A 22,351-nucleotide genomic window follows, 5' to 3' on the forward strand; every position below is an offset into this window, starting at 1 on the left:
GACTGGCACACCCACGACAGATCCAAAGAGCACGGTAAAGGCTTTGAAATCTAAATGGACGTTGGAACCACAGGCCACAGAAAGCAGGTTGGAACCACAGCCAGAACCAGTGGGTTACTGCCAAAGCAAACTATCAACAGTCTCCATAAGATTTAAACAAGACCCAGAGTCTCCTAACATCATATTCAAAATGTGCAGGTTGCAATCCAGAATTACTAAGCATACAAGGACCAGGAAAATCTCAACTCCCACGGGAAAAGGCAATCAACAGACACCAATGCCAAGAGGTCCGGTTGGAATTCTCTGACAAAAATGCCCCAACAAAAAATCACAGCACTCTTAAGACAACTGGAAAAACAGAAAATCTCAGCAACTAGAAGATCTAAAGAAGAAGCAAATGGCGATTTGGAACTAAAAATACAATAACTGAAAAAAAAAAATTCAGTGGACAGATCCAAGAGCAGAATGGAGAAAACATGAAGATAAATCAAAATTTAGCCAATCTAAACACAGAGAGAAAATATACGGAAGAAAAATTAACAGAGCCTGAGGGAACTGTGAGATGACAACAAAAGTTCTATGAGGACTTCCCTGGTGGCCTAGTGGTTAGGATTCTGGGCTTTCACTGCGGTGGCCTGGGTTTAATCCCTGGTTGGGGAAGATCCCGCAAGCCGTGTGGTGTGGAAAAAAAAAAAAAAGTCTATGAAATACTGAAAAAAACCCCAAAACCTTGAAGAAATAATGGCTGAAGATGCCCAGCTATGCTGAAAGATATAAATCTACAGATTCAAGAAGGTCATCAAAACCCAAACAGGATAAACCCAAGGAAACCCATGTCCAGCCACAAAAGAATCAAACTGCTAAAAACTTATTATTAAAACAAAGGAAAAAAAATTCTGAAAAGCAGGCACCAGAAGAAAAAAGACACATTATCTATCAGGGAGCAATGATTTGAATGACTGGGGATTTCTCATCAGAAAGTTTGGAGGCCAGACGGAAGGAGCACATTTTAAGATTGCTAAAAGGAAAGAACTGTTAATCCGGAACTCTACCTATATTCAGTGAAAATATCCTTCAGAAATGAAGGGAAATAAACTTTCTCAAATAAAGGAAAACTAAAGAATTTGTTGCCAGCAGACTTCTCAAAGAATTGCTAAAGGAAGTTTTTCAGACAGAAAAGAAATACTACCAGAAGGAAAGGTGAAGCTTCAAGAATGAAGAACAGAAATGACAAATATCTGGGTAAATATCAAGACTTCTTTTCCTCTTGAGTTTCTTTAAAATGTTTGACAGTTGAAAACAAAAATTATTCTGCTGGAGTCATCGATGTATGGAGATGGAATATGTAAGACAAGGATCACACACAGTGGGAAGTCAAGGCATCTATAGGTGGTAATGTTTCTACATTCCAATTCAACTGATAAGATACTGATGCTTGGGCTTCCCTGGTGGCGCAGTGGTTGAGAGTCCGCCTGCTGATGCAGGGGACACGGGTTTGTGCCCCAGTCCGGGAAGATCCCACATGCCGCGGAGCGGCTAGGCCCGTGAGCCATGGCCGCTGAACCTGCGTGTCTGGAGCCTGTGCTCCGCAGTGGGAGAGGCCACAACAGTGAGAGGCCTGCGTAATGCAAAAAAAAAAAAAAAAAAAAAAAGATACTGATGCTAAAGTAATTGTGAAAGTTATGTAATGCCTCGAAACAACCATTAAAAACCCTAAAAATGATATAGTCCAAATCGCAAGAGACAAATTAAAATGGAATACTAAAAAACGTCAAGGGACCCCAAAAAAGGCAAGAAAGGGGAGACAGAAGGAAAAAACAAAGGTAACAGCCAATAATAATAAAACAGTAGATGTAAATTGAAACATACCACTAAATATATCAAATAAGACACTGTTAGATTTTAAAAAGAAACAAAACCACCACCCTGACTCAACTGTACGCTGTCTACAGGAAACTGAATTCAAGTGTAATGACTGAGTTCAGAAGCGTTATGCTGAGTAAGCCAATCTCAAGAGGTCACCTGTCGTATGATTACACTCACGTGACATTCTCAAAAAGACAAAACTATAGTGATGAAGAGCACGCGGTAGGGGTGGGGGAGGGAGTCTTGTGGGGTGATGGAACCGCTCTGCATCCCAACTGCTGTAGTGGTTACATAAACCTATGCTTTCACAAAGGATAGATTTCACTGTATGATAATTTTTAACATAAATTTTACTGTAAAATGTTTTTTAATATAAAATTTTTTTTTTTAAAGATGGAAAGAGAAATGGAGAGAGATGATCATGAGTCATAGAAGCCAAGCTGGGGTAGGAAGCCAGGCTGGAGGAGGATGCTGGCCTTTGGGAGGACCCCTCAGGGAGGGAGCAGGTGGCCTTGTGCTCTCCAATCACACGGACCCAGGGAAACCCAGCAAGAGGCCACACCGCCCGCTGGCCCATGAGGAAAGCACCTGGGAAACAAAGGCCACGTGGCACCCAGAGCGCTCGCCACCCTCTCGTCCTGCCCCTAGATTCCTACTCTCAGCAGGGCTCAGCAAAACAGGCTTTTGTCCTGAAGCTTGACTATTAGGATTTCCCAGCCCAGGTCAGAGCATTTATCCTGTTGCACTGTGAATTTTATAGAAGAAAACAAGAGTTTCTTCGGTCGTAGAATCCGTGCTTCCTCTGCCCCAACCTTGGAAGGTGGGCTGCTCCCCAGGGGCCACCATCAAGCCCAAAGCAGAGGGTGGGAGGGATCCAAAAGCTTCTGCAGCCCCTTCTGCCTGCAGGGGTCTCAAATGAGCAGCCTCTCTGCCATCATCAAACAACCACTTCATGCCGATCCCTGTGCTGGGTGCTTGACACTCGCTACTGCTCCCTGGTTCATCCAATCTCCCTGAATGAACCTCTGTCTCCACACTTTGTAGCCAAGGAAATTTAGGCCCAAAGGTTAGGAAACCAGTCCAATGCCACAGCGACCTACCTAGGTAGGTCCCCTGGCCTCCTGAGGACTGTCCCACCCGCGCAGATGTCGCATGCAGGGACCTGGGCTCCCCAAAGCAGGAAAGGGCAGCTTCCTGAACCTCTTGGTCATTCCTGCAAGGCCCCGGTCAGTCTGGGTGGGGCACAGGTAGTTCCTTGTAGGAGGAAAAAGTCCAAGGCTGGTTCACGGCTGTGGGCCCAGGTGCCTAGTAGGGCCCTGGCACAAAGACAGGTACATAAGAACCACACAGCCTGCTTGCTGGCATGTTGGATGGCACGCCATGGCCCTGTCCACCCAGATGGGACCAGCCTTCTTGCAGGAGAGGCCAGTTCAGGACCTGCCTGTCCAGCTGCTGGGCAGCCTCTTGATCTGTCAAGCTCCACGGCAGTGCTCCTGGGGCCCTAAGACCCCTGGCTGGAGGCAGAAGCCCTCCAGGTAGGTGGCCTTCAAAGTGCCAGCAGACACTAAAGGACTCGGGGGATGCAACCTTGCAGCTGCTCGGGAGACCCTGGGAGCTGGGACTGCGGGCCGAGCAGGTCCCAGGCCCCCATGGCTCCTTGCACGCAGCCGGTGGTCCAGCTCAGCTCTGGGGTATCTGAGAAGAGAACAGTTTCTGTGGCCTTCTTTCTGGAGGATGGCACTGACAGTTCCACCGTTACCCAGCAGACCCAGATCTCCTTTCCCCACTGCCCCACCCCTCAAGGCAGCAGCTTAGGTCTGCGATCCTGTAAATCTCGACCTGGGATCAGAGATGCCTTGTCTATTCTCTTTGCAGCCCCAGACCCTGAGGGCAAGCCCGGCACCGGGGAGGTGGGAGGGACGTGGCTGGGGGGGAACACTGCAAGATGTGGCCCTGGTGACCCATCGCAGGTCACACCCCCTCTGCTTCCTCCTGCCTGGGGACCACACCCCCTCTCATCCTCCTGGGCAGGCTCTGCAGAGGGAGGACATCGGCTCCAGAACTGCAGGGCCGGCGAGCCAGCCAGCCAGCAACTCTAGCTCACCTCCCACCTCCCGGCCCCCTTAATGCTCCCACTGATGATGTTAGTGCCTCTACAAGTGCTGTCAGTTTTGCAGAGACAGGGCTACGGCGGGTAAGTGCTGGGTGGAGCTAGGTTACAGGACAGGGAAAGGCTTTACTTACAACAAAGCTGCACTGTGGAGGAGAGGAGACAAGGAAAAAGCCAGTTAATGCCAGGTGGAGGGCATCCTGGAAAGCAGGCCGCCCTCCTGAAGACGCCAGTGAGTCTGCTTGGGGCCTGCACCCTCTCCCAGCGCCACCACTCCTCTCACGTCACCCAGGCCTCATCCCCAAGTCAGCGTCCACGTGAGTCCCTCACCTTAACTACTCAGGCCGCCGGGAGGGAACGGGGGCGGTGCCTGGGGATGGATGGCCACGGCGGTGGCCAGCCAGGCCAATTCTGCCACTTCCCAGCCCCGGATCCCAGACCCGGGAGGTCACCCTGAGCCGGTCGAGCCTCTAGGCTGCAGTGCAGAGCCCAAGGAGTCAGGACAGTCCTCAGATGTCGAGGTAGCCCAGGGCCACAGAGGCTCAAGCTGGTTCTTGACCAGTGCCAGGTCACACCCGCCTCGGCCCAGGCCCCCGCTGCTCCCAGCAGCCTGGGGACATGCTGCAGCCTTCAGCCAGGCCGCCCTCACCTTGGGGTCCACGCGCAGGGGAGTGTTGCGCTTCATGAAGGATTTCACGCTGCTGTGAGGGGTCGAGGTCGGGGTCATGAGCGTCTGGTTCCTCTGCACGGTGTGCAGGAAGGTCCGGAGGGGCCGCACCACCTGCAGAGGGACCAGGGTCAGAGCCCGTGGGCGGGGCAGGGGGCGGAGGGAGGGCAGACGCACACTCACCTTGCTGGCGGGACAGGGCGGGGAAGGGGTCTTGCTCCTGGGGGGCTGCAGCTCTTCATCCTCCAGCTGCTGCTCTTCATCCAGCTCACTCACGGCCTGCTTGTAGCTGCGCTTCCTCCTGCCGGCGTGCGGGCGCAGCAGTGTCACAGGGCCCGCCCTCGCGTCCCCCCCAGCGCCCCATCACGCCCCAGAAAAGGTCCCCCTTGCGAATGGAACTGGGCCCAGCCCCCGGGACTCCAGATTGAAAGGCACTGCAGAGGTGGGGTCTCCCTGACCAACCCTCTGCCGCCCAGTCAGAGGAAGGGGAGTGACCAGTCCAAGGTCACACGGCCAGGACACAGGAGGATGGGGGTCTGGGATCCCGTACCCACCCCCAGGTCAGGCTCCTCCCACAGCCTGAAGCCACCTCTGTTATTAAGTGAGAGCGCCAGTCCCCACCCCTGCTGAGAGGACACGGAGGTCCCTGACCACACGCCCACCCTTCCCGAGGGAGGACTCAAGGTTCGTGCCCCTCTGGGCCCCTCAAAATGGTCGCCTGCACACGCCTTCCCGCATGCGAACCTGACACTCTGAGGCGGCTCCTTGGGGCCATCTGCTTGGTCAGTCTTGGCCTCTGTGGAGAAAGCGGTTTCAGGGGGGCGATCGGGAGAGCACGGAGGGGTCAGGGGAACGCGCCCACCGGCAGTGGCCGTGGCAGGGGCGAGGCTCTCTTCCCGGCAGACCCCAGGGTAGCCAGGAGCAGAAGCATCAGGCTTAGCACTGCCCGGCCGTGACCCCTCTGTGGACGCGCAGAGCTGGCACGCGGCCCGCAGCCCGCAGATCCCTCGCCCCCAGGCCTGGCCTCTGGGGCGAGAACAGCAGGACAGTCCCATCGAGGTGGCCCTAACCACATCCCACCCACCTCTAACACTGAGAGCCGGGGGCAGAAACCTACACAAGCTGCAAGCTCTAACAGGCCCCTTGAGCGGCTTCGAAATCCCACTCCTCCCGGCCCTTTCAGCTGGGGCTGGCACGGGGGCGGGGCCTCCTGAGCAGGGTCAACATGTGGGGTGCGGGTCTGTACGTTTCAATTCGCCGCCAGGAGGAAGCGCCGATCTCTCCCCCGGCTCTCCAACACTCTTTACTCCAAAGGGTCCCGGCAGCCCCTGGGGCCTATGGGGCTGGCATGGCCATTGTGCTAACCCCGTCCAGCAGCTGGGGGAGCCGTGTGCAAGCTCTCATGGCTACAGTGCTCCTCCCACCAGGGAGATGCAGGCCAGGCCCCAGAGCCCACAGCTCTCACGCCCTTTAGCCAGGAGACCCACAGAGGAGAGAAGTGAGCCAGCGACAGAGACAGAACACGAGGCCAGGTGTTCACACCCCAGGACACAGTTCCTCCTGTCCCCCCTGGAGTGAGGCTCCAGGCCTTGACCTGGCACGTTCACAGTTAACGCCCCAATTCAGGTCCCACCCCCAGCTTCCTGCACCAACCAGCCATGGCCACCCAGTGGCACTCAGCAGTGGCTCCAGCCAAAAGGTGGGAGATGAAACGTGCAGACTCGAAGGAGATCGCTGCACTCCGGGTCTCACTTTCCCTCGGCCTATCAGCCCAGAAAACCGCGCTTGCCTCTCCTCCAAGAGAAAGTCAGGCCGAGGCTACCACGGCCTGCGTGGCCCTGACGGTCTGTAGGTCAGGAGACTCACCCGGACGCCCTTCAGAGGGCGTTCCCTGGCCGCCGGCTGCAGGCTGCGAGCCGGGCGTGCTAAGGGCGATCTTGGTGGTACTGCGGAGCTGCAAGGCGCTGCCACTGTTCTTGGGGACCTAAGGGAAGAGCCATGGCTTTAGGGGTCTGCACATGGGACTCGCAGGCCCGCTCCTCCCTGGCCTGCCCATCTCACCTCCAGCTCAGCTGCCTCCTCTGGCTCAGCTTCCTTGCTGGGCTCCTCCGCCGTGGGGCTGGAAGCAGAGCAGGGGGCACTGTGGGAGCCGCCCAGCCCAAGCCTCCCCGCAGAAGCCCCTCCCCTACGCCCTGGGGTAGCGACCTAGAAGGGACGGGAGGATGGGCAGCCGGAGCCAGTGGCCCCGTGGTTTAAGTCTGCGGCCTGGGCAGACGAGCAGTGTCGGCTTCTGAATTTGGCTTCGCTTGTATTCCACCAGGGCCTTGATTCGGGAGGTCGGCCCTTTCCCAGCTCCGTCTCGACCCTTTGGGCCTGAATGAGCCACGTCTCTTTTGAGGCCCGTTCTCCATTCACCGCCGGCAAAGTCACCGGTCTCCCCGTCCCAAGCACTGCCCCTCTGCTCCAGAGCAGGGAGTCGTGGTGGTGGTGGAATAGTTTTAGTGACGGCAGGACGTGGCCTCCAGGAAAAGGAGCACTGGCTCAAAGCAGTGCTGGGGTGTAAGCCTGGAGCAGGAAGCACCCCACCAACCCCCATGCCACCCACCCCAGTCTGAACTGGCTCCTCACGGCTGCACTGGCTCATCCACAGGCCTCTGGATTTGACAAAGCAATGAAGCCCAGGCCCCAGGGTAAAGCTTGGAGGGGTCAAGGCGAGGCCAGGACTGACAAGCGATGTTGACAAGCAATTCGGGAAGACCTGACACCCGGGTGGCACTGCCTGGGAAGACTGGGGCAGGGGCAGGGGGCAGCAGGGGGCAGCCCAGGGGCAGTCCCTGTGATGAGGGAAGGCTCGAGCACAGGAAACACCTCCACCTGTGGGGCTCACCTAGAAAGGGCCCCCCGTGTGCCCTGCCCAGCCCTGGGAAGGTCCCCAAGCCCTGGAACTGAACTCACCTCACTTTCTGAGGCACCTCGACATTCAGGAGCCTCTCCAGGTAACTGTGGCCTGACAGGAAAACAAAGGAACAAGAGATGCCCTCAGAATCAGCCAGGTGCCCCTCCAGGGAACCAGGCTCTGACGGGGGCTCCACCACTTCTCATCTGCAGCCAGACCCTCTCCACCTGCAGATCCCTCTCGACCCCGTAGACCTCTCCCCCTTCCCTGGGTGCAGATCCCTGCCGTCAGCACTCCCTCGACTCCTAACACCCTCAACAGAGCTGCTGGCTTGATGTCTCCTGCTACCCCCTAGAGGGTAACATGCCCATCTGAGGGCACGTCTTGGCTCCTTCACTGGGCTGGGAGTATTCTGGGAAGAGGGACGATGTCCAGCTCTGAGCCTCCAACTCCCAGCCCAGGCCAACACAAAGCAGCTTATTCATTCAACAAACATACGTCGAGGGTCTATACCATGCACAGGCCCTGGGGACCCAATGGAGAGCAAACCAGACTGGGCCACGACCTGGTCTAGATAATCATCAGATAATCCTGTAACCGACATGTGACATGTGCCATGACGGAAACGAGCAGAGGACTTGAAAAGCCTATAATGGGAAGCCGAGCTGGTCTGGAGGCTGGGACGTAAAGGATAAGAAGGTAAGAAGGTCGCAAAGGAGGAAGGGGAGGGAGGAGGATGTCCTGGACAGTGGTTCTCAAAGTGTTCTCTGGGGTTCTTGAAGTCGAGTGCCCAAGAGGACCCTTTTGGGGGACCCACGAGGTCCTAACTATTTCCACCATAACACCAAAATGTTATCTTCCCTTTTCATGGTGTTGAGATTTGCCCTGAGAGAGTGAAAGCAATGGAGGTAAAGTACGAAGCCTGGGTACCAAACTGCACCCCACACTCGGGACGGAAACGTCTGGTTTCACTTAAGAATGTCCTTGGTGAAGGAATGAAAACTATTAATTTTATTAAATCTAAACTTAAGTACATGTCTTTCTAATACACTATGTGATAAAGCAGGAAGGATGCAAAAATGCCCTTGGGCTGCCTAGCCAAGTCTCTGAAAAGCACGGGGGTCTGAGGTCTCAGCTGAACTGGCCCCTTTTTTAACAGAATGCTGTTTTTAAGTCAAAGAACAACTGACAAACTACGGCTAATCAAGCTTGGGTATTTGGCAGACATTTTCTTAAAAATGAACAAAGGGGGCTTCCCTGGTGGCGCAGTGGTTGAGAGTCCGCCTGCCGATGCAGGGGACATGGGTTCGTGCTTCGGTCCGGGAGGATCCCACATGCCGCGGAGCGGCTGGGCCCGTGAGCCATGGCCGCTGGGCCTGCGCGTCCGGAGCCTGTGCTCCGCAACGGGGGAGGCCACAGCAGTGAGAGGCTCACATACCACCAAAAAAAAAAAAAAGAACAAAGGGAGTCTGTCCCTTCAAATAAAACGAACAGTATTTGTTGCCAAGAATAAAAAACTGAGCCCACAAAAAAGCCAAAAATAGAATTTTGGACCTTGTATCCACCACCATGAACTTCATAGCTTCCCAATACCTAAAGATGTTTCTGATGAGACCAGAAAGCAAATGTGCTCCTTTAAAAAAATACATAATGAAGTGTGTCGACATCTGGAAGATGTGCGTAACGCCACATATTTGTGAGTTCGCACAAATTATCTGGAAAAAAAAAAGAATATGCACCATTATCTGAAAAGGCTTTTGAAGTACTCTGCCCTGTTCCAACTACGTATCTGTGTAAGGCCAGACTTTCTTCACATACTTGAACCCAAGCAACACAATGCAACAGAGTGAATGCAGAACCCAGCTGTCTTCTTTTAAGCCACACATGGATGGGATCTGCAAACTGCAGAATAACGCCAGTCTCCTCATCACATTTTTGTTTGGAAAACAGTTATTTTTTCTTAAAAAAAAAAAACCAACAAAAATAAACACAACTAACCTTAACAGGTAATTGGCTTGTTACTTTTACATTAAAGTATTAAATAATACTTTTAATATCAAAACAGTAAGTAGTATTAATATAAAAAATAAAATATTAATGAATATTAAGAATTTTTTAATCCTTCAAGTTAATTTCTAATACAGTAACTGTCAATAGATAGCGTCCTCATAATCAAAAGCTCTTTGGGGTCCTCAATAATTTTGAAATCTGGAAGCAGGGGCTGAGGCCAAAAGTTGAGAGGTGCCAGTCTAGGCAGAAGGAACAGCATCTGCAAAGGCCATGAGGCAGGAAAGAGCAGGCTTTGCTGGGCACAGAAGAAGCCTGGCTCGGCTGGAGCATCTGGGCCACAGGTGCGTGGCCAGAGGTTTAAGGCTGAGGGAGCCGAGGCCGGAAGCAGGGACCTTCCTGGGGTGAGGCAGGCAGGCCTGGAGGTGTGGGAGGGCCAGCTCCCACCTGAGGGGTCTGTAGCCAAGAGACAGCTCACATCCCCTGCCTCCCATCCCAGCTCAGGGCTCGCTGATGAGGGGGCAGAAGGGTGAGAAGATGCCCATGTGACCGCACAACTATTCCACCAGCGCAAAGACTGCTCTGGAATGTTAAGTACCACCTGCATGCCATTCAGGCTTCAGAACAGGTCTGGGGGCAGGGAGGAGGCCTGGAAGGGGGTCGAGGGGCACCACACTGGCTCCAGAGGCTCCCCCGAGGCCCCAGGCCTGTTATGGGTGTCACTGGCGGTCCTCTCTCCCCGGCTCACCTCCCTGCTCCCCTGCTGCAGGTGCTTCCTTCCCCTCCCACAGTAACAAGTTACACTCAAATCCTGATATCAAGGGCTGCTTCTGGGGTAACCCAAACTAAAATCCAACCTCTGAGTTGCCCACCCAGCCAAGCCCCAGGGCCTGGGTGTCAGGAAGGCCTCCAGGAAGCCCCCTCTCCCCTCCCTGCTCCACACCCTTGAGCGCCCCGGAGGGTCACCCAGGCCACACCTCCACTGAGCTTCAGGGACCCAGGCCATCTGCAGTTTTATCATCCAGTTTTGTTTTGATTTAGATGGACTGAGCTGTACCATAGCCAAGCACTAAGATGGGTCCTCTACCCACATTCAAGGCAGGTGTTCTTACCATTTAACACATGGGGAAACTGAGGTTCGGAGAAGGGTGTGCCCCAGGCCCCCCAGGCTCTGTGTGACTCCAAGGCTTAACCACTGTGTTTGACTGGCTTCCTTCCACAGGACTGGGTCAAAGGCGAATCAAATCAGAAGCCCACCCGTGTGCAGGGCAGGGGGCCGAGCAAACGGACTGGCTTAAGAAGAGCTTCTGGATGTCTGACCAGAAGCATGGGGAGGGCCTCTAGGGTCTCTCCCCAAACCTCCCTCTAGAGTTCCAGGCTTGCCCGCCCCCTTGGGCCCCTGCCCAGGATCAGATTCACACCTGAGGAAATCTCGAAGGCAGGGCAGAATCACTGGGGCCCTTCTGAGAATCCAAAAATGAACAGTGTGCCAGACCGCATGTCTGCACAGGCCCCCGACTGTGTGTCCTTGAGCCCCAGGCCCTGGAGCAAACCCTTCCCCAGGCGGGGAAGAAACCGGGCCCAGGGAGGTGCCCTCACCTGCCTGACAAGCCCGCCCTGTGGCTTTCCACCTGGCCTCCTCAGCAAGCAGCCACCATCCCAGAAGGGACGAAACATGTGGGGCTCTTCCCAATTTACAGACTTGGTAGCCTCCTTAAGCCTCAGTTTAAATGTACAGCTGGGGCCAGACCGAACAGTTACGTTAACAGGAGGTGGCCCACAAACATGGTGAATCTAAGCGAACCTCCACAGGAAGGAAGGGGAACACGCGGGCCCTGGGGAAGAGGCCCAGGTTCAAGCTCAGCATGGCATTAACCGCAGGGACACTGCGGCCAACGGCCCCGGACCTCAGTTTCCTCATTTGTAAAACAAGAGCGTGGGACCAGATCTGCCCTGTCCAACGTGGTAGCCACTAGGTACGTGCGGCAACTTAAATCTGAACTATGTAAAATGTAATAAAACTAAAAATTCAGTTCCTCGATCAAACGAGCCACATTCTGAGGGCTCAACAGCCATTCGTGGCTAGCTAGTGGCTACAGTATAGGACGGCACAGATCTGGAACACTTACGCCACCGCAGAAAGTTCTGTGGACAGCTCCTTGCTAAATGGTCCCCAGAGCCCCTCTGGCTGAGCCAGGCATGAAGGACCACCCTCCGCAGCCTTGCCCAGAGCTGAGCCCCAGACTCACAGATGATGCGGGCGGAGGCGGCTGGCTCTTTGGTGGCCTTCCTGGCAATCCTTCTGCTTGATCTTCGGACGGTGCTCTCCTCTTTGGAAACCAGGGAGTAATTCTGGGCCAGTGAGACCTGGGGACCCGGGGAGGACGGGGCGATCAGGCTGCGCCGCACTGACCTGCGGTCCACACGGGAGCCCGTGGGTGTGGAGAAGTTATCCGGCAGGATGGGAGCCAGCACCCGCTCCCGCCACGGGGAGGCCGGAGAGCTGGGCGAGTCCTGCGGGCCTGGGGAGGTCGCGGCAATCCTGAGCTTGGAGGCGGACCTTCCTGTTCCAACCCCTCGGCCCTTGGGGTCCTGGGGTGTAGTTATCAGGGAGCTCACGGTGACAGACTCCAGTCTCCCGGTCTCTGGCTTCTGGAGTGTAGAGTCCTCCTCCGAGGTCAAGGTGATCTGGGAGGCCAGAGCAGCGGCCGGACCCGGGGTAGGGGGTGGAGCCTGGGCAGACTGGAGCTGGCTGAGGTGCTGCTCAGCGCTCCGGCGCTCGCTGATGCCAATCTCCACCATGGGTACCAGCTGGCACTGGGCCGGGCTCTCCTTGGGCTTCTCGGTCAGCACCGGGGGAGACTCAGGGGTGGGCGAAGGCGTGGCTGCCGTGGAGGTTGCTGCAGCTGCGGCCGCAGCACGGGTCACCCGCCGCAGGACGGAGCCGTTCTCCCCCACCACTGTGGCCAGCTTCTCCACCTTGTCCTTGCTGCGGAGGTGCCGGGAGCTCCGATGGCTGCTCCGCGTCTTTCTGCGGGACAACCTGCTGGAGGAGGTGGAGCAGAAGCTGAGATGACCCAGCAGGGCGGGGAGGCTCCCCAAAATTCCAGCTGCAGGCACCGGCCTCCCCAGGAGCCGCCAGCTCAAGTGGAGTCTGAAGCGGAGGGCTAGGAGGCAGAAGACCGGGGTTCTGGTCCAGGCTCTGCTGCCTCTAGCCGTGACACCCTGGCTGCCCCTCTCTGGGCCTCAGTCTCCCTATCTGTAAATTGGGATGATGCCTGTCCTCTCAGAACCACTGGGAAGATTAAACTCCCCTAAACGTCCCACTGACCGGGGTCACACTGGGCCAAGCACCTTGCTGGAGGCATTGCTCATGCTGTCGCCTAAACCACCAGACAGCCCTGAGAGGCAGGGACCATTATCCTCACTTCAGACTCCAGAAACTTGAGGCTTAGAGACGTGGAAAATTAACCCAAGGACATACAGTTGCTAAGGGGCAGAGCTGGGGTGTGCACCCAAGACCACCTGACCCCCAAGACCCAGCCTCTTTCCCCTGGTACTTTGCAGCCCATGGTCGTTACCAGGGTAGTTATAACCAGCACAGCAACAGGGGGTTAGGGAACAGCGCCCGGTCTACACCTCTGGTCACTCTCCCCCAAGCAGAAGGTCAGGTTCTCTTGCTTCTCCTACCTCTGGAAGGAGAGGCCCAGATCAAACACCATCCCCACCTCCAACACACACAAGCTCTGGACTCCACGGCCTCGGGTCACGCTTCATTTCCCCTGGGCGGCTCCTCATGTCAGTTAATACCTGCGAATCAAGCTCTCCACGTGGGCCCCAAGCCTCCGGCCCCTCCTACCTTCTCCGGACGGGGTCTCTGTTTTCATCCTGAACATAAGAAATCCGTCTCTTTTTCCGTCGGTTCTTCTGAGAAGGTGTTTTGGGCATCAGCTCGGGCTCCTTGCTGAATTCTCTGTTTGGTACAAAGAGGGTGATGTTCGAGGCTGCCTGGAAACCATGGGTCCCCCTTCCCCACCCAGCCCGACCCTTGCCCCCTTCCTGGCAGTGCCTGGTCAAGCTGGGGTGACCAGCACCAAGCGAGCTCTCCAAGGCTGCACGTGAGTCACCGCAGGCACTCAGGGCTCCGCCCCCCCCCCCCCCCCCCCGCGACATGGCAGGGGAGCAAGGTTGCCAGGCAGCCCCACCCTCTGAGGTGCAGCCCAGCACTTCTCCCCCTGCTTCCCATCACCCTAGCCCTGAGCATCCCGTGCACTCAGCAGGGACCGCTGGCAGCCTGTCTGTTCTGCCTGTCAGGTGGGGAAGCGGCCCTCGCTGGGGCCTCAGGCAGCCCCGGGTCCGTCCCTCCCGCACCTGGTGAACATGCGCTCGGCCTCCTCCTCGATCTCCTCCAGCCACACCATGTCCTTATTGTCCACGTTGCAGACAAACTCCATGAGCTTCTGGTCACAGAGCTCCAGCAGGTGAATGGGCCCTGGGGCTGTCGTCCCCATGATGGCTCTGTCTGGAGAAAGCAGAGATAAGAGGCATGAGGGCTGGAATCTTCACACTCTTCAATGCCGCCCCATCCCCACCCCACACAGCACGTTGTCCCCAGAAGCCCACAATGACCAGCCAATTGTGGTGTCAATGGACCTCCTTACAAATGGCCGTCTCTGGGGCTTAAAAGGACAGGGCACGGCCAACTGCCTTCCTGGATCAGGAGAAACTGTGGTCCCACCAGGTAGGACCCCTTGACCTGCCCAAAGGCCTGCTCTTACCCTCCTAAGGGCTCCTCTCCTACTGTCGGAGGGTGAGTTACCCACGAGCTGACCCCAGGCATCAGGCCAGAGAACATCAAATCCAACTGCCTCTTCGGGAGGCCAGTGGCTGGAAGGGGTTCTGCGTCCCAAAGTCGTGGGTAAGAAAGCGGGGTCTACAGACAGGCTCTTCTCTAAGGGGCCCTACAACCCTCTCCCTTGAGCTGAAATGCCCTTGAGACGCATGAGGGAGCACGAGGGGAGCGGATAAGCAATGTCTTGTTTTTAGGAAAACTTGTAGAAATATCAGGCAGTGGAAAATACAAAATTAGTTTTCTCTTAATTTCCTTTAAAAAAAATTTTTATTGAAGTGTAGTTGATTTACCATGCTGTGTCAGTTTCAGGTGTATGGCAAAGTGATTCAGTTATACATATATATTTATTGTTTTTAAGATTCCTTTTTATTACAGATTATTACAAGATATTGAGCACAGTTCCCTGTGCTATACAGTAGGTTATCTACTTTATATACAGCAGTGTGTATATCTTAATCCCAAACTCCTAATTTATCCCTTCCCCCTCTTCCCCCTTGGTAACTATATTTGTTCTATGTCTTCACTTAATTTCTTAAAAAACTAGGAACTCAAAAAAGCAAACAAATAAACAAACAAAAACAAAAAAACAACTGGCAACTCAGATATTCTCCTCAAAACTCAGTTATAAAATCATCACCAAAGCCCCAGGCAAGGAAGAAGTATTCTATTCTGGTCATAGCAGGGGCTCAATAAATATCCCGACTGGTAGAGTGAATGAAAGAACAAATGAATGGGTGACAGTCGTTAGCCACAATAACAGACTGCATGTCTCATGCCATGGCAGTAACCCACCACCCTGATCTACAACTTCAAAACCCAGAACCACGCATAGCTCAGCCTCCCACCTGAGATGGGAACTCCTGGAAGGAGGGGCTCAGTCACTCCTTACAGAGCGTAATGCCAGGTCCTGTTGCAGCCTCACAGGACCTCCTGGGGGCTGATTTCCAGGGCACACGAGCCTTTGTTCCTTGAGCAAGCTCTGCCCTCTGTCTGGAACCTTCTGTCTCCTATTTTGTGCAGCTCATTCCTCAGCACTTGGCTCTCAGCAACTCAGGGAGGACCTGACCACCAGCTACCATCCTATCCATCAATTTCAATTCTCCGCATGGCACTTGGGTGACTGTATCTGTTTGCTTGCTGCCTGTCTCTGACCACTAAGCGTTTGTTCCCTGAGGACAAGCCTTTGTCTGTCTTGCTCGCAGCTTTGAAAGCCCAGAGTATGGCACAGTGCCTGGCACAAAAGGGATACTTGTTAAATGAATTCATCCATCTATCAACTCTATACCTAGAAATAAACATTCTACAGGTACTCCCACCCCAACACATACACACGTACAGGGACACCAAATGAAGTCATTCTACACAGGTTAGGGCATGCCTTACTCATCCAGATGCCTACTCCTAGATGCCAAAGGCAGCTCTCATCGGGGCAGGGCCAATCGGGCAGGACTGCAGAGGCTTTGGGCAGAGACAGCTCTGCAGCCAGCCAGTCACCGACACAGCCTCTCGGCTGCCATCCTTCTGGATCCCCCCCAGTCCCTCTGTCCCAGAGCTCAGTCAGCCCTGGCTAAGGGCAGGAACACAGTTTGAGGCTAGGAAAGAGAAAAATGTTAAAGGAAGACAAAACACTTTGTTGCTATGGAAATCAACAACTTGTTCTTTTTTTTAAAAGTATTTGTTCAAAATGGCAAAATGGGCGAAAGCTTCTTTCACAAAGTGCAAAAAGGTGTTTGGGCTTCTTCCACGAGGAAGTTTGGTTTCAGCAGCCTCAGCCTGGGTATTTAAAAAGGGTCATTGTCATTAGATCAGAGGTGACCCTGTGAAAGGAGGGATCAGTGTAAGAATGAGGGTCCTGGGAAAAGCAGCAAAAATCTCTTCAACCCCTGCAAGAACCTGGGCACAAACCCAGAGCACCCTACATCCCACCAAGGGTGAAGGGTGCTTGTTCACTTTCGTCTCCCAATACTTCTCTCACATCATACACCAGACGAGGGCCCCACGGCCCTCCTTCACAATACCTGTTCTTTTGAGGGTGCAGGAAGTCGGGCACCTAACTGTGACCTCGCCTCAGCAAAGAAGGGTCACAACAGTTGTTTTCTTTAAAGAGTCCTACTCCGTGCTTGGACGGAGCATCATCTCATTTAACTCTCACCACAACCTCAAGGAGACCCTCGTGCAGATGAGCAAATTGAGGCAAAGAGAAGTTAAGTCAAGGGCAAGGCCTGGATGTAAACTGTGCTCTTAACCACAAGCTTTGCCGCCTACTCCATTTCAACCTCGGGAAGGCAGGGGCCAAGTTCTGGCTCTGGGCGCCCCAGAGAAGGCCACTGTCAGTGAACGTGCTTGGGAAATGACAAGATCAGGGGTAGCAGTGGACTCCAGAAATGGTCACTTTAAAATGTTGCTCAGCCGATGGGGGAGGTGTTGAGCGAGAGTTAACTGTACAGAAATGCCATCTGGCATAATTCCGTCACACAACCCGGTCGGTGTGCGCTTCCTGCGCGTCCAGATCAACAAAGGGCCTCCTGGGCACAAAAGAAGGTGCTAGGCACCGGGAGGGGGAAGGGACGGGGTTATTCTCTAGGATGGAGGGTGGGGGTCATCTCTGGCCCCAGGACCAAGGCAGGTCACCTCGTCACTTGGAAGAGGTGATCCATCCACTGCCAGGCCGCAACGGGGGGTAGAGGGTCACGCCCCCGGTCCGGGGCTGGAGGAAGGGGTAACAAATCGCTAACTACCCCCCCACCCCCGCCGGCCGCCCGCGCGCACTCACTCGACTGCACCGCGTCTCCTAAGTGCTGCTCCGATCCAAGTCCGACGACCTTCCCAGCACAAATCTCAGCCCGCCCAAGTCCCACCGCTCCCGGCCTCCAAAGCTCGCGGCTGCAAGGAAGCAACGGGGCGGTGCAGCGCGGGCCAAACCTACGATTTTCAAAACTGAAGGCTCGACCAATCCCCGGCAAGTTTGTCTGTGCGGCTGCAGAAACCTAAGCCAATCAAGTAAAAGGAAGCACCAGTCCGGCCATCTATTGGCTACTTGGATTGGCAATCTGCGGGACTAAGAGGCGGGGAAAGGAAGCTTTGAAACTTTAACCCGAACAGCTTCCGGGAACGGCGGCGCGCGGCCTAGAGAGTAAGTCGCCCGCGGTGGGGGTTGCGCGCGCAGGACCTCGCACGCCGGAACTACACGTCCCAGCGTGCACTGCGAGTGCCCTAGGGGACGTGGGAAGTGCGTGGGGCCTTAAGTCGTGGACCTGGAGGTCGTGCTCTTTCTGGGAGTCTTATGCTTTGCCATTGCCATTACTTCACCCAATTTGTCCTCTATACGAGACTCTGCCACTTTTGAGAAATAATACTTGCTATAGACTTGATAATGTTTCTTAATGATTTCAACTTAAAATTACAAACTGAAACAGCACTTACATGCAAAATTTATGATACAGTGAAATCATTTCGATGACAATTAACAATGTTTGAGTCACAGGTAAAGCCAAGTTGCTTATATGCTTCCCACGCTGTCAAATGTTAAAACAAGAATCCAGATCTCTGTTCCCACACAAATTTGCAGCAGGTGTATTTTCCAAGCTCAAACTGCAGTTCCAGCATAGTTTTTCAGACTTTGATGCAAATGCAAAGGAAATTTCCATTATTTCAAAATCCATTTAACTGTGCGATCCAGGAGTTTCCACCTAATCTCCAGTTGGGAGTGATTAATCTGCAATGTGATGACCTGCTAAAAGACAAATATCAAGAGAAGAATATAACAGATTCTACAAATGTCTTCCTGCTGATGAATATGATTGATTGAAAGCATCTGCTCAGGGGCGGATATCAGCATCTGGCAGTACATATCTGTGTGAAAAGACATTTCAAAAAGGAAGTGGGTAAAAATCTCACTGTAGATCTGCATTAACAGATGAACATCGCAATCGAGTTTTAATGATAGGGAACACTAACTGAGCCACAATTAAGAAAATATTATCCTCCACGCCTCACCCTTATCCCCAAAATAGAATTCTATTGTTATTAGTAGGCATATACCTTTAAAAATTATATTCAATTATTATTACTATATTTTGAATTACATCAATTTTTAAAACTGTAGATATTTTTTTCCTCTCTTGTTAGGTGAGTACCTACGTAATATCCGAGATTTTGCCTCCTGGCCCACAAAAGCTGAAAGTATTTACTGTCTAGACTTTATAGAAGTTTGCTTATCCCTACGCAAGGACAACATTTCTGGAACTAAACACGGGTATCCCCTTAGGAACGTGCAACTCAGTCCAGGGGACACGTGACCGCAGCTCCTAGCCACGCAATGATACTTTGCCCACCGGGCAGCTGCCAACGAGAGGCTGCTGGACTGGAGTTAAAGCCCAGCGGGGCAGACGGCGCACGCGCAGCCGAGTCTCCCGCAGGCACGTCAGCGCAGGCGCAGGTGGTGAGAAGCCGCTGATTGGGAGCCTGACTGCTGAGGTGCTAAGAGCACGTTCCAGGCACTCTAGTTTCCAGGCGGTTTAGTTTCCAGGCTGTTTGTGCCGGAGGATCCGGCGACCAGCGAAGGACGGGCTACCCTTGATGGGTCTTCATGCTGCGGGTGGTGGATGGACCTGGGGGCAGGCCCTGGCTTCTTGGACACCTCAGATTATTCTGAATGAGGGTTTCTTTTTCTTTTCTCTCCCTCCCAACCTCCCTCCCTCTCTCCCTTCCTTCTTTCCAACATTTTAATTGTGAAATATAGCACACATCTAGAAAAAGGCACAAAACTGAGATATACAGCTTATTAGTGTGTCAAAATCATTCCTTAAAAACCACCTCCCACGTCAAGAAATAGAGCTTGGCCGGCTTCCCAGAAACCCCCCTGCTCCCTCCCCCAAAGGAAAACCTTTAAAAAAGTATGGTAATCATTGTATTGTATTGCTTGTACAGTAGTCTCCCCTTATCCATGGTTTCACTTTCCGTGTTTCAATTACTGGGGTCAAATGCAGTCTAAAAATATTACATGGAAAATTCCAGAAGTAAATAATTCATAAGTTTTAAATTGTGCTGTGTTCAGAGTGGGGTGTTGAAATCTCACACCACCTGCTCTATCCAGCTGGTGACAAGAATCAACCCTTGTCCTGTGTATCCCACCCATTAGTCACTTACTGTCTTGGTTAGAGGATCAACTGTCGAGGTATCGCAGTGCTTGTGTTCAAGTGACCCTTATTTTACTTAATAATGGCCCCAAAGAGTAGTGATGCGAGCAATTCGGATATGACAAAGAGAAGCCACAAAGTGCTTCCTTTAAGTGAAAGGTGAAAGTTCTCAATTTAATAAGGAAAAAAAATCGTGTACTAAGATTACTAAGATCTATGGTAAGAATGAATCTTCTATCTGTGAAGTTGTGAAGAAGGAAAAAGGAACTCGTGCTAGTTTTGCTGTCACACCTCAAAGTGCAAATGTTACAGCCACAGTGCCCAATGACTGCTTAGTTAGGTTGGAAAAAGCATTAAATTTGTACAATAAGATATTTTGAGAGACCACATTCACATAGCTTTTATTACAGTATATTGTTATAATTGTTCTATTTTATTATTGTCAGTCTCTTACGGTGCCTAATTTATAAATTAAACTTTATCATAGGTATGTATGTATAGGAAAAAACTTGGTATATATAGAGTTTGGTACTGTCTGAGGTTTTAGGCATCCACTGGGGATCTTGGAAGGTATCCCCCATGGATAAGGGGGACTACCGTATAGATTTACCACCCCAAAACATGCATCTCTCAACATTATAGTTTTGTTTGTGTTTAAAAAAAAATAAAGTGTTACACAGTTTGCTCTTGTGTCTGGCATCTTTTGCTCAATATTATGTGAGATTCATCCATGCTGTTGTTCGTGGCTCTAGTTCCTTCATTCTTATTGCTGCTGTATAAAAGTACAATTTATGAGTATTTTGCAATTTTGATTCATTCTACTGATGATGGATATTTGGGATACGGATTTTCCCCCCAAATTTCTGCTATTATGAATAGCGCTGCTATACATCTTTTAACACTCTCAACAGCTCTTGGGGAAAAAAATAGCATTATCCCTTTTTAGGGTTGAGGAAAACCATCTCAGAAAGGTTAAGTCATTTCCTCAAGACTATGACACTAGTGAGTGGGGGAGTCAGATTTTAACTGCAGACTCTGCCTCCTGAGAAGCTTCCAGAATCTTTCTGTGTAGAAGTTACTAGAGGAGTGTGGAAGTTAGCGGCACCTCTCAGGGAGGACCTCTGATCAGCTACCAGTGCCAGGGGCTAGCCCTCCTTGTTCTTTTGTTTTAACCAACTTTATTGAGGTATAATTATATATGACTATATTTTATTTTTAATTTTATTATTTATTGAGGTATAGTTGATTTACAATGCTGTGTTAGTTTCTGGTGTACAGCAAAGTGATTCAGTTATACATATACATTCTTTTTTGTACTCTTTTCCATTATTGTTTATTACAGGATACTGAATATAGTTCCCTGTGCTATACAGTAGGACCTTGTTTATATGACTATATTTTAAATGTCCAGCTCAGTGAGTTTGGGCAAATGTAGGCACCTGTGATCAAAATAAGCACACTTCCAGCCCCTCAGAAATGTCCCCCCTGCCGCTTTGTACTGCAGAATGGGCTTTGTGTCTCACTCCTTCCATTCAGCTTTATGTTTTGGGGAATCCCCCATATTGTGGGTCTCAGTATTTGGTTCCCTTTTTATTGCTGAATAATATTAAGTTGTGTAAATATACCACAACGTGTCTATTCATTCATCATTTGGGCTGTTTCCAGTGTGGGGCTATTATGAAGAAAGCTGCTATGAACATTCATAGAGAACTCTTTGTGGACTTACGTTTACGTTTGTCTTGTGTAAATAGGCAGGAGTCGAATTGCTGAGGCGTATAGCTAACGTATGTGGAACTTTATAAGATACAGTTTTCCAAAGTTGTTGCGCCCTTTCACACTTCCACAAGCAGTCGATGCATATTCCACTTGCTCCCCATCTTCCCTACTTCGTAGAAGACCCCACAGTTTTCTGACCCTGCTCTGAAATTCCAGTCGCTCCAGCTGCCCCTAGGTCTGATACCTGCCTGTTCAGCTCAGCGGGGCTCCAGCTGGCTGCACCCCAAGGAGACAGAGGCTGAGTGGTCCTGGGGCTCAACCCCAGGTGTGCCCCTTCTCTCCAGGACTACAGTCTGCCTTCTCCTGTGGTCTAACACCTAAAAAGAGTTGCTTATATTTTTGACTCCAGCTTTACTGCTGTTTACCATAGCAGGGCTTATTCTGTACTAGTTCCTCCGTCATAGCTGGACGCCGAAGTCCTCCATGCTGTGTTTTTTTTCGGGGGGGGGGCTATATATTAAAGTCTCAAAGAATCAGTCTTTTTTGTTGTTGCTCTCTGATCCTGATGGCTGAGAAACTCATTTATATGAAATAAGAAATATGCAGACCAAAACTTATTGAAAGAGTACCTCTCAATCAACGTGCAGTGAAGAATAAATATCACCAAACGAAATCCTTGTGTAAGTGTTATCTGTGCAGTCTCCCTCCTAGCAGGGCACTGAGTGAAATCACAATCAGAAGCTCTTTTATTGAGGATTTAGTATGAGGAATCGGGGTCTTGGGTAGCCAGTTTTAGTCTGGAGGTTAATCGAGTGCGTTCTCTTTCTAAGGTACAGCAGAAGCCACGTTGTAACCCGAAGGTTGTCCTGCTAATGCAATCAGCACGGGAAATTAGACGAATGGTTAATGGCAGCCAGCTATGGCAGCCTGAGGCATCCAGCTTATAACAGGGAGAGCCTTGCTGGCGGGTTCAGAAATACAGAAGGTCCGCCATACTCCCTGAATACATACCTCAATTAAAGAGTTGGGAGACCAGCAGGGGGAGCTCTCACACCCTGCAGCAACAGCGGAGCCCAACAGAAAGAAGGAAAGACTCCTC

General features: G+C 52.1%; 1 protein-coding gene across 2 annotated transcripts in view; it reads right to left on the reverse strand.

Annotated features, from left to right (window-relative positions):
* The window catches only part of INCENP (inner centromere protein), a 30,115-nt gene extending 12,819 nt beyond the window's left edge, over positions 1–17,296 (reverse strand). The window contains exons 1-10 of one of the 2 annotated variants that reach the window (XM_060303085.2): positions 17,172–17,296; positions 13,918–14,068; positions 13,406–13,519; positions 11,796–12,589; positions 7,599–7,650; positions 6,705–6,762; positions 6,510–6,627; positions 5,388–5,439; positions 4,827–4,944; positions 4,626–4,757 (exon numbers count right to left, since the gene is read on the reverse strand). In XM_060303085.2, the coding sequence (XP_060159068.1) occupies positions 4,626–4,757; positions 4,827–4,944; positions 5,388–5,439; positions 6,510–6,627; positions 6,705–6,762; positions 7,599–7,650; positions 11,796–12,589; positions 13,406–13,519; positions 13,918–14,057 (1,578 nt within the window). In that variant the 5' untranslated portion in view covers positions 14,058–14,068; positions 17,172–17,296. Of the gene's footprint in view, positions 1–4,625; positions 4,758–4,826; positions 4,945–5,387; positions 5,440–6,509; positions 6,628–6,704; positions 6,763–7,598; positions 7,651–11,795; positions 12,593–13,405; positions 13,520–13,917; positions 14,069–17,171 lie in introns of both variants that reach the window. The other variant, XM_060303084.2, reaches the window with a different exon arrangement.
* Positions 17,297–22,351: the final 5,055 nt, after the last annotated feature.

The sequence above is a fragment of the Globicephala melas genome, chromosome 8, assembly GCF_963455315.2.
Source record: "Globicephala melas chromosome 8, mGloMel1.2, whole genome shotgun sequence".
Classification (NCBI taxonomy): domain Eukaryota; kingdom Metazoa; phylum Chordata; class Mammalia; order Artiodactyla; family Delphinidae; genus Globicephala; species Globicephala melas.